The sequence below is a fragment of the Blennius ocellaris genome (assembly GCF_963422515.1).
Source record: "Blennius ocellaris genome assembly, chromosome: 12".
Lineage (NCBI taxonomy): Eukaryota > Metazoa > Chordata > Actinopteri > Blenniiformes > Blenniidae > Blennius > Blennius ocellaris.
This window is the reverse complement of record NC_137661.1, coordinates 18,474,385-18,486,050: the sequence shown is the minus strand read 5'-3', so window position 1 is coordinate 18,486,050 and position 11,666 is coordinate 18,474,385. Positions and strand designations below refer to the sequence as shown.

At 39.9% G+C, this 11,666-nt stretch overlaps 1 protein-coding gene across 1 annotated transcript in view; it reads right to left on the bottom strand.

Moving 5' to 3' along the window:
* polrmt (polymerase (RNA) mitochondrial (DNA directed)) overlaps positions 1-11,666 on the bottom strand; it is a 44,558-nt gene that overhangs the window by 17,020 nt on the left and 15,872 nt on the right. The window contains exons 10-15 of the mRNA XM_080506033.1: positions 9,111-9,896; positions 8,452-8,574; positions 7,228-7,350; positions 5,006-5,185; positions 3,892-3,978; positions 2,182-2,295 (exon numbers count right to left, since the gene is read on the bottom strand). Of these exons, the coding sequence (XP_080362159.1) occupies positions 2,182-2,295; positions 3,892-3,978; positions 5,006-5,185; positions 7,228-7,350; positions 8,452-8,574; positions 9,111-9,896 (1,413 nt within the window). The remainder of the gene's footprint in view (positions 1-2,181; positions 2,296-3,891; positions 3,979-5,005; positions 5,186-7,227; positions 7,351-8,451; positions 8,575-9,110; positions 9,897-11,666) is intronic.

Below are 11,666 nucleotides of genomic sequence, written 5' to 3'. Positions count from 1 at the left end.
CGCCGGGAGAAGGTGACCTTTCTGCAAGTTCGTTTCATTTTTGTTGTCCAATGATGCAACTGGATTAGGGAATTATTACAGGGGATAAAAAGAAGTTATCTGTGAAATGTAAGCTAAAACCTCATTACATCAACCCCACTATGTCAACAGAGAGAGCAGGAGAGATTGAGGGGAGAAAGAGAGAGGAAAAGTGAGAGAGGCCCCCTCAGGGGACCTACCATCTGCCACCCTCACTCTCCTGCACCTGCTGATGAGGTGGCACTCCCCCTTGAAGACATCCTTATGCTTGATGTCATACTAAAAGATTGCTCACGCTGGGAAGCGAAGCAGCTTGTTGTCTGATAGTTATTTAACACTTCGTGTCTGCCCATCCAATTCACTTCAATAATACATTTAAGGATTTTACAGGTCCAATAAGCTTTTCCGTAGTTGGTCTCTCTTTAAACATATGCCGAGTTCAATATTGTGTACGCACGCATTCAGCCGTGTTATCTGCAGACGTGCTGGCACACAGGCATATTATCTCTAAGACGTGTCACTATCAGGATCTCCATAGTGACGGACCACTCAGCTATGTTGCTGAGCTCCATTACAGTTCAGCCACTCACTGCAATCACAATACACCATCAGTTGTGCACTCCAGCACCAAACCCACAGTGAGTTGGAAAGCCCAGATGAGACACATCATGTGCACAGCAACCGGTGCTCAAAGCCCCACTGATAAGTTTTGTGTCCCGCATATTAAACTGGGACAAAATCCAGTACAATGCGTAATGCTGTACATATTTGCAGAAAGGACAAAAGTTCTGTGAAGACAATATCAAATCAATACAGCAGGTTACCTCATATGACAGGAATTTGCATTTAGAAAAAAGAAAAAAGAAACCGTTTTTCATAATTAACAAACACTTAGTAAAATTGTTCTTTTTTTCTATTAATGGGAGAAGTTATTCGATGATGCCTTTAGATTTGAGATATACAAATGGGTTAAAACAAGTAAGTTATTGAAAGTATGACATTTGTTGTTTAATGACAAATCTCATCATTTGGAAAAACAGTGATGGCTCTTCCTTCATGAAACAAGCCGTAACCTCAACACATCAAGCGTCAGCTTTAACAGTTTGCAAGTAAGTTGTACTGTTAATGCAAGTCATTGTTTCTACTTGTCCAAGTTCATGAATAGTAATTATATTGTATTCGATTGTTGTTCAATTTTGTATAAATACTGATTACTTCAAAATTACTATATTGTAATTGGAACTACTGAAATAAAACTGAACTGAATTAGGCTCGGCTTCTGGCCACAGTGGAGCAGGAACATTTTGTGGGTTTGGGGTAAGCCTAAACTAAAATATTCAAGTGTAATTTTGCTCTTGAGTCTTCTGAAACCCTTGAGGACACTTGGCCTTTGAAATAAGTTCAACCACACAAGAACTCATATGAGGCTTAGACTTGACTATCAATGTGTTACTATACGAGCAACAACCAGAACAGGGAAACCTAGAAAAATGTAATCAATCAAGGACCTATCGGCAGCGGCTGTTTCTAAATATCTTTTTAATTCTACCTAATGCATATATTGAATTTCCCATTGAGGGGGGAAAAAAAAGCTGAACACAAAGAAGTGTGCACCTCTCCACAGATTTACAATCTTGTGAAATCATATGAGAGCAGCAGCCTGCTCGCTGCCTCTGAATAATAGGCTGCCCTGATCAATCTCATTAGAAATTCCATCAAAGTTCAATGAAATGTACTGTGTGGAAATTACACAGTGGGATGACAATTACAGAGAAAGCGATGATCCAAAGCTTTCTTACTGCCCTGTGGAAATATTAGCTACAATGTGAATGTAATAGGCCAGCAGAAAGAGGATTTCTATTATCTGTGGCGCTGTCAAGAGAGAGAGAGATTAATGAACCCTGTTTGTACTTATACTTTTGCGAGTCAAAATGTGTATACAGAGCATGTATAATATGCCGATTAACACACTAAAGCGAACCGAGATCCAAGCATGGCGCACTCTGGCACATTATTTATAACACCAAACGTATTAGCGAGTATATAAATATAAAAGCTATGATATTTTCCCTTTGTGAAAAGACCACAACTTCACCACATTCAAATCAAGTCAAACCCTCTGTAATGTAACTGTACGCTTTCACGTCTCTGTTTAAGACTTACCACTTGGTTGCGTGTGCGATGGTAGGGTTGAATAATAGGTAAACCCAGGGGTGTTACCCACTCCACAGTGTGGCCACACTTCGAGATGAGCCTGGCACTCTCCGTCAGCCAGTCCTGTAACAGAAGGATACCAGTAAAGTGAGACCACAAGGAAGAATGTGTGCTGAGTTGTGATAATGATAAGCGTTAATATTGCACAACATTTAAGTCAAACAAATGAGACGCATGGTCCATGGTGCATTTCAAACAACAGTAAGAAAATTAAATCTTGCAGGAACTTAGTGAAATGTTTACAATATTGACAATATTTGATTGATGCATCGTTATGCTTTACTTGAAGAAGCGGCTAATTACGACAGCAGACCAGCTGTTGAATGTGTTAAATCATTGCTTGCAAAAAAAATTAGAAGTGCATATAGCACTGTGTATTTCTAGCAATGAACCTATTAATATGACTAATATTGGGCTACTGCAGTTAGTAGAGCTGGTCATCTTCAATCCCACTGTCCATTTTTTGAAGTGACTCTGGGCAAGACACTGAACCCAATGGAGGTTGAGGAACTTGCATGACAGCTGTGGCTACTGATGTGTGTATGCGTGTGTGTAAATAAACAGCGAAATGCGTTTTGTGACCGACGTAGGCTGGAAAACGTGCTACATAAAATAAGTGAAGTACATCTATTAATGTCTCACAAGTACCTCCACACACGCACACAGAAGTTTATTGTATCCTGGCAACTATAGCTATGGCAGACTGACCCCAACTTGCTTGATTCATATTTGACTCTATGGATTTACTTCAACAAGAACATGGAATGAGAAAACAAAACAAAACAGAGAAGCAATAGAGAGCAAAATTGAACATCCGACAGGTCGGCCCTATCTTGTCTTCCTCTTGAAGGCTGCTTCAGAGTAAAGACAAGTGGAGGGCCTCAAACAAATGATTAGCAGTGTTGACAAAATAAATGAAAAACAAACATGGAGGGGGTCTTGTGCGACAGCCCCAGGAGTTGATCAGCTTCCCCTGTCTCACGACAACTCTTTGCTATAAAAGGAAAGAGGATATGACCTATATAAAAGCAGCAGGTGTGTGTGTGTGCGCGCGCGCACACACACACACACACACACACACAAGCATGGGGCTGGCGCCAAGGTATGATGGGAATGGAATTTTTCATTTCAGCCTGGGGTGTCTCTGTGCATTCCTCAAAGACACACGCACATGCACACAGACACAGACACAGACACAGACACAGACACAGACACAGACACAGACACAGACACAGACACAGACACAGACACAGACACAGACACAGACACAGGGGGAGGCGCTTCTGTTTGCTTGCTTGACTCCTGTGTGTGGAGAGATAATGTACTATCCACTACCAGGTGCAAATACTAGATCTATAAATGGAGTGCATGTGATAAATGGATAATGTTGCCAGGGAAACAAAGCAGTAAAAGAGTCATTAATAATAATAAAAAAAAAAAAAATGTGAATGCCACAGTAGCTCAGGAGAAAAACTTATCTAACAGGTTAATTATTCTTCAACAGATTTATAGAACATCGAGTTAAGATTTACAGGAACTTCAGTGAACAATTCTGCTTAAATACATCACTGCCAATATCAACAAAATGTAAACTGAGATGAAATAGGGTGTAAACAATATGCCATGTCCAATATTTTTTGTTTGTTTCATTGTCCTCACCTGAATCTCTCTGGTTCCAGTAAACATCTCCTTTAAGCCACTGAACACTTGTCGCACCAGGTAATGAGAAGCATCCCATATATACTCCTGGAAATACATAGATAAATTATTACACTTTTGTAAATATTCCCACTGTTTTCTCTGCATACATTTATAGCATTTTAATGCAATTCATAGCTGGGATTAAAAACACAACGGAAAAAGTGAAACGTTGCAGGACAGAGAGTGATGGAGTCTGCACATGATTTGTGATATGATCTCCTTAAAGGGCACTGCCTCATTCTCTACTTCTATTCCCCTGTAATCGGTCACAATTATACTTTTCTCTAATTCCATGTTAAACAATTAGGGACATTATGTAGAAATCATTTAGCACAATACTCTGGCTTTAAGGTTGTAGCTACACTGACAGAATGATCGAGGCGACTCCATCTTTAAAGACAATCAGATTAACTTCAAGCATTATAAGGAACTACATAGCAATGGGATGGATAATAAGAGATACAGCAATGTAAGAAGATTAAACATTTCCATTCCCCTGCTATGGTCTTATTTGACAGAATGTATATGCCCATCAAAGAACCAATTCTATCCAACCATGTCACAGTGCAGCTAAAAATAGATTCACAATGACTGCAGATGATATCAAACACATCTATTGTTGGATTGCACTCTTAGCCTCTCTGAAACTACCTGAAAGTGTTTTGCTCTAATGTGATCTGGAATATATTTGACTAAAACAAACATTCAAAGCCACAAAGCTCATTCTGGAAAGGTGTGGTGACTTTTTTTTTTTTTTTAAATCAAGGTCAAAGTTACTGAAATCCAATGGGGTGTGCCATCAAATCTGCTAACATTAAATTGTGTGTGGTCACAGTCACTGTCTACATCTGTACTGAGGTGCCCCAACTTCATTATGAGTCCGCAACACCATCTGACTTTAATGCATGTGCAAGAATGTATTTTCCTGGAAGGCTGTATGACAAGAGACCCATATATCCTGTGCCAGAGGAGCACTCTGTCCTATCGAGCTGATAGCAGGCTAAAAATAAAACGGGGCAGTGTGTGAGGAAAGCCCCTCACTCCTCAACACCACCTTCCACCACTGCTGTACCTTGGGGAACTCATCAATCTCCTTCAGTCTTTTCTCTATCTGGAGGCGTCCCCCATAGCGTGTGACCCCGTACACCACAGTCATCACTGTCTGCTTGACCACTTTCCTGCTGATGAAGCCCTCCAGCACCTGGGCGATCATCAGCCCGGACTCTGCATCCCGAGCTCGGAACGCCTCCACCTGAAACACGCAAGAGTGTTTGTATGAAAAATAATGTCCATGAGATTGTCGCTCGCTCACACGCACTGCAGTGGAGAAAGAACAGTTAAGTGTTAATTTTTAGGACAGCACAGAATTTATTTTGTGAATAACATGAATAATTGTCTTTGTTGATAACCTTTTATGTAAATGAAATGTGAAATTTTCAAATAAAATACCAGTATAGACATGTAAAAACAAATAATTTTACTAGCAAGTGCGGCCAAATCAAATATCATACTGGAAAGCCAAATTTTTTTTTTTTTGGTTAATTATTTACCTATTTGGTTTTTAAAATGTCAGAAACACTGTAATGTAAGCTCAAACTCAAATGTGCTGTCACAATAAGAATGCAGAAAACAACAGTCAGTGGGAAAAAGCCAGACACTCTGTTCAAGATCATCAAGACAATTATTTTTCATTTAAAATAAGAAATCAGCCAATCATTTGAGTTTCAGGCGGTAAGCAGATTCAAACACTGTGACTACTGCCAGTGTTAATATTGCAATAAGACTATGAGTTGTGAAACTGTCAAAAACTGCTTTGTTTGTGCTGCAGTGGCCATCAGTGCCTGCCAGGAGCTTGCTGGACTGTAATGGTTTGAAGTTATTGATAGACCAAAGAAGTGAGTTAGCCTCAGCAAATAAAAAAATATCAGCGTACCTAAAAAAGAAACTATAAAGAAGCTAAATATGGTACATATATTGAAGTTTGCCTTCAGCTTAAACCTGACTGTGGAACCCCTGTCTGCAGCTGGGTGAGGCGATATTACTGTCAGATAAAAGACTTGGACAACCTCTGCTGACTAAATTGTAAAATTACCAATTGCTTATTGCTAAACTAACTTGACTAAACACTTCTGAACATGGATCAGTCCGATTCAGTTTTGTAATAAAACACAAAACCACTGAAGCAATGTGTTGCTACTCGACAAGTAGTGTTTGGTGAGTGTTTCTGAAAAGGGTTTGATAAAGCCTCTCTGGTTGAAGGAAAAAAAGGTCTTAGGACAACGAGATATTTGGATTTTCAGCTGGAGAACGTCATGAACAATGTTGACTTTTTGTCTTTAGCTCTGACCCAAAGCTGTGATGTCTGTAACACAGTTAGTGTGCAATAATGAAAGACTTTCAGATCACAGAAGAGCTGGCAGCAGTGAAATGAGCAGTATTGGCAATGAACTGCTCGCAGAGGTAAATGCATGCTTGAAGAAGCTGAGAGAAAAACCGGACAAACTGGTGTGGTGTCCCAGTCAGTGGCAGCCTAATTCTAATTAAACTACAAAGAAAAGATATTTGGTTGTAACATTTATTAATTTTAATGTTATTTAGTGCAAGTACGATTTCATTTCATTAATCCAAGTTGTTTTAAATTGTCATTGCCTAATTGGGACACTTGTTTAACAAATGCTTATTCTTACCAGTTGCAACTGATAATTAAGAACATTAGAAAAATCACTTTTACTTTGACTTTGAGGTGTAAACTGAACTACAGATCTACAGTATTATGTTATAATACCTGCATTTCCTGGAGGTAAACCTTGGACAGTGAGGTAGTGGCATGCCATAGCCACTGACAAGCACACATGATGTACTTTGCAGAAGCAGTAGGAACAGACACTATTCTTCAGCTCACTTTGATTCCTCTTGCAGTGAAATGTCACTACATCACACTGTCAGCTGCATCCTTTGATAGCATTCGATCTAAAAGTTCCCTCGCAAGACTTCAGCCATGAGAAGCACACTCCTTTCTCTAAACTTTGATGTGAGGCAAAAGTGGCTGAGCACTTTTTAAATGTAAGCTGTGACCTTAAAATATTTTCATAATGCTGAACTTGCCGCTCACTGTGGGATCTCGTGAGTCATCTGAATATTAACAGCTGAGGAACTGCCACGTGCTTTGCAATGAAATCTACCGTGATACAATTGTGTGGCTGCAAATCCATGCAACAAAAAAAAAAAAAAAAGGAATTGAACAATGCACCACAATTATAATAATAAAAATGATAAAGCTTTTCAGGAGCAGACCTGTTGCGCTACCCCGCTGTACACATCCTGAGGCAATTCACAGGGCATGAGGTTGACGGATGTTGCACCAATAACATCCCTCCCAAGAGCGGCGTAGTGCTGAAGTCCATTGCATGAGCCGTCCTGGAGGAGAGGTGGGCAAATAGATTAAAGCAGCACTGTGGAGGGGGGCAGATAGGTAGGAAGACAACAATCGCCACAGACTGGGTTCAAGGTTCAAGGACCTTTCTCCCTCCAAACGTATAAGGACATCACCAAAACTGAAAAAAAATACAAACAGACTCGAAAAACAGAAATCACACAATAGTTTGAGCTGTGTGTGAGATTATGTTGTATCTACTGTATGTATCTACTGGGGAGAGTAGACATTCATTAACATCAACTTGATGTAAATGTGTTTCATTTAGACAAAACGTTTTTTCCCCCAGTCCGTGGACTGTTAGGATTAAAATCAAAGCTACACGAGGTGTGATGCTGGGAGCTGCTGTCTTCTCAAAACATCTGCTGAGCTAAACAGTCTTAGCAACACTAATTAAACAGTATATGTAAGAGTGATCAAAACAAACACCACAACATACTATTACAGCTTGCAACACAGCATGTTTCTCTTTATGCTTTTGTCTTCGTCTCATGAAGATGACAAACCATGAAAATGGTTCAAACTTGAAATACAATGATCCTTTTAGGTGTGATTTCTCACAGCAATTGATTTCAAAAAACAACAGCAAAAAAAACAAGTGAGAAATAAAACTACAGTAGGAGTAAATTACTAGCAACATGATGTGATTTATCTGGCTTCGGCCTGTGTAAGAGAGGGCAGGGGCTTGAATGTCACATCTCAGAGCAGGATATGTCAAGATGTTGCCTGGTCTGTAAGATAAGCGCTCAAAGTTTATGGCAGATAATATAAAAATGGCCCCAGATGGCTGGGGAGGTCTTGGCTTGTTAACTTTGATTTGCCCTCTAAAATAGCGCTATAAAACATAACTGAATGGCACACTTATTTTTAGCAGGCTATAAACCTGAACAGTGTTAGAGGCCAATGGTTCTGTCAGATGAGTAAATTCCTGAGGACAATCTGGTCTGAATTTCCCACCTGAGGTCAATAGAAAATATGAATGGACCTTCACATTTGTGGAATTGCAGCAAAATGTTTTTATAATCCATTGGCAGGAGACTGATATGCATCTATTTGACTGGATAAAACCCTCCATGTTACTGTACCTGATGAACAGGATAATGAGAGATAAACGTTGCTGGATCCGGGGCCCTCACGGCATTGGCTATCTCCATACAGCAGGCCAGAGCCTGCCAAGGCTCGTCTGCATTCATCCACCACTTCTTACCCTAACAAAGACAAACACATCAGGCATTACTTACATTAAACTGTATTAATACAAGGATTCACTAAGGGATAATCATTTTTGGTTAATGTCAGGTAATCAATATGCATTGACAGACTGTCAGTTCACCTGTACATTAAGTAATCTCTGGGCAAGACAATTTCTGAAGTGCATATTTATATATTGTTTGGTTGTATATCACACTTCTCCTTTTCCTTGGTCTTCAACTCCCACCCTCATAGGGTACCTGTTTTTGTAATATAACTAAACAAAGTGCTTCGTTAGACTTGGTGCATAACAAATAAAACTGAATCAAACAGATGTATTCAAGTAGTTGAAAAATATGAAAGACCTGTCTCTTCTAAGCTTATTGGAGGTATCGAAGCTTTGTTAAACCCATTGTAATGTTATGTCCTTGCAAACAAATAAACTGACAATGTTTTTGGAACTTAATTTTGTTCGTATATTGCTATTATTTATCTAAATACCATGCATAACTAAACTGAGGTTCCTATCAAAATGATCTAAAGACATGCGTACGGTCAGAGGTTTGTCGGCAGAGTCGAGTATGTCGTCAATGATGGTGTTGGCGTACTCCAGCCGTCCCTGTAGCGAGCTCCTCTTCTTTAACCCTGTCAGGTTGACTAAGTGGATCTTTAGCCAGTCCAGACCTTTGGGGCCAAGGGGCTTCCCCTCGGCAAACAAAAGAATGGCTCGTGTGACATCACTTCCCAGATGATTAAAGTACGGAGGGCATGGGTAGGTGCGCCCCCTGAAATCCATATTATGAGGGAACCAGAACATCTCATCCCGTATGTGGTGAGCAATGGAGAGTTTGTAGAGAGCGTCCATACGCAAGCTGTGCATCTCACTGCACTTCTTTTTGGCATTTATCACCTCTCTCTTCATTTGGGCCTTTTGGCTCGCCGTATGATTTGGATCTTGAGCGTTAAAGTAGGGTATTTTGGGCGCTTCCGACAAAGGGGGAGGAATGTCTAGTTTATCACTGCCACGATCATTGAAGATGGAGATAATGATGTCCAACAAAGCTTTGTTGATCCTCCAGGCACAGTTTCCCAACTGATTCAGTGAGTCGAAGACTGGGTGAAGGTTCTGACATTTTTCCAAGAGCAGCTCATGCTGCGTGGCGCCGTCCACGGTGCGCATCAGCTTCGTTGGTGTGAGTAGGTACGCTCCAAACTTGAGGTTAGTCCAAGGCACAGGAGGGCACATCATTGGCATCACATAGGAGTCAAAGGTCAACTTGGTTTCCATGGCTTCCTGCTGCATCTGTGTCAGAATGGGGTGGGGCTTGATGAAGCCGATCTGGAGAGGAAAACACCACAAGAAAATACTAATAAAATAGCAATTTACAATAGATACTTTGATATTAAAATTGCAAATGCAAAAGGATAGAATGAATAGATGATAAGTTACTAGGGGTAATAGAAGGATATTAGAATACAAAGTGCTTCCCACTTGGCTGCTTATTGAGCTGTGAAAGGTGGTGACTGACAAAATATTATGCAGGTGGCCATAATGTTATGGGCAATTTGCATGAGAGATTCTTTATTCTGAATGCATATCCTACAACAACTCAAATTAAAATGCTTCAATGGTGTTATTTCTGTACTTTTCCACCTGGTCATGAGTAAGGTTTGAAGCTTTGTTTTGTTTCTCATTCAATTTAAAGTAATTGATTACATAATGATGCCTCCACACTGCAGGTTATCCTGCGAATAATAATTTTTAACTTAATCTCATTAGGTAAAATTAGGTTGGCAGATGGAGCATAAAACTAGAGATGATGACGTTTTCTACTATCAGATACTCGAGAGGTATTCTGTCGTAGTCTGAACCCAACAAATCTTAAAGCATGTGGCGCTTAACAAACAACCATCATTTCTTGACAGGAAAAGAGAACAGCACAGTAACCTGACAGAAACACCTCAGCTTTGCTTGAATGAGTCAGAATTTCATGCTGTGCTGTGAAATAATCAGGATGCTCCCCTGATGGGTTAACCTTCGCAGAGGGGAAGACGGAGAGGGAGGCAAGGAAAAAAAACAAAAAACAAGAGAAATAGAAAATGACATGAGAATGGAAGTCTGCGATAGTGTGCCCCACTGTTAACACACATCAAGTCCCCAAAAAAGGACCACAATTCTCTCTTTCGTGCTGCCTTTTTTCCCACAATACAGTCGCCTCACACTCCTGCCGGGTCCCATGGCAGTGAATCAGCGAGCCAATTAAAGGGACACTAAAAAAGGGATTAGCCTAGAACCTATTCATCTTACTCAACTGTTCTCTCTGCCAATTCACACAGCAGGGAAATGGTTTTATAGATGAGACCCTTTGGAGCTTCACACTGGATAGGAGAGTACTCAAGTGTTCAAGGTGACGGGGCTTTAGAGCAGCTTTCTTGTCCAAAGTGAAGGTCAAGTGTTTTAAAGGCACTTCATTTGTTTCTGCTTCTTTGTGGCTTTTTTCTTTATTCATGAAGGGGGCAGCTGTGCGACTACTCAAACTTTATTCAGTCCTTTAATCAAACTAATTGTGCTAAATTATCAAAAAGTCACAGTGAATGTGAACTGGATTTTTCAGAAAAAGTGTTCTTTTAATGAGCAGTTCTGCTCATTTTCAATCTTTTTCAATACGTTTGAGTACGATTTATTATTGGTTTCCAGGAAATCCCTTTAACTCTCATCTTTGGCCCAGTTTTTTTTTTTTTTTTTTACACATAAATCTCAGGTGAAAGGACTTTTCTTTGCTGCAGTTTAATGCTCAGAAATCCTGTTAGCAACTTATCAAACATATTTGAATTCTTTGTATCCAAGTCTGAATGGTTTTATCACAGAGAATGGATACAAAGAACCTTGAAGAACAGTGTTACCTTCTTTCTGAAGCTATGAAGTTACACTGGCATGATGCCAGTGGCATCTGTCCTCAAGTGCATTTAAGTTTCTTTAAGCAGTCAAAAAGACAGATAGAAACAATCACATTCAAATATTCAGACATTCAGTGGACAAACAAAAAATTGCCTTTAAAAACCAGAGCTTGATTTTAGACACGCCACAAAGAGCACAATACAATTGCAT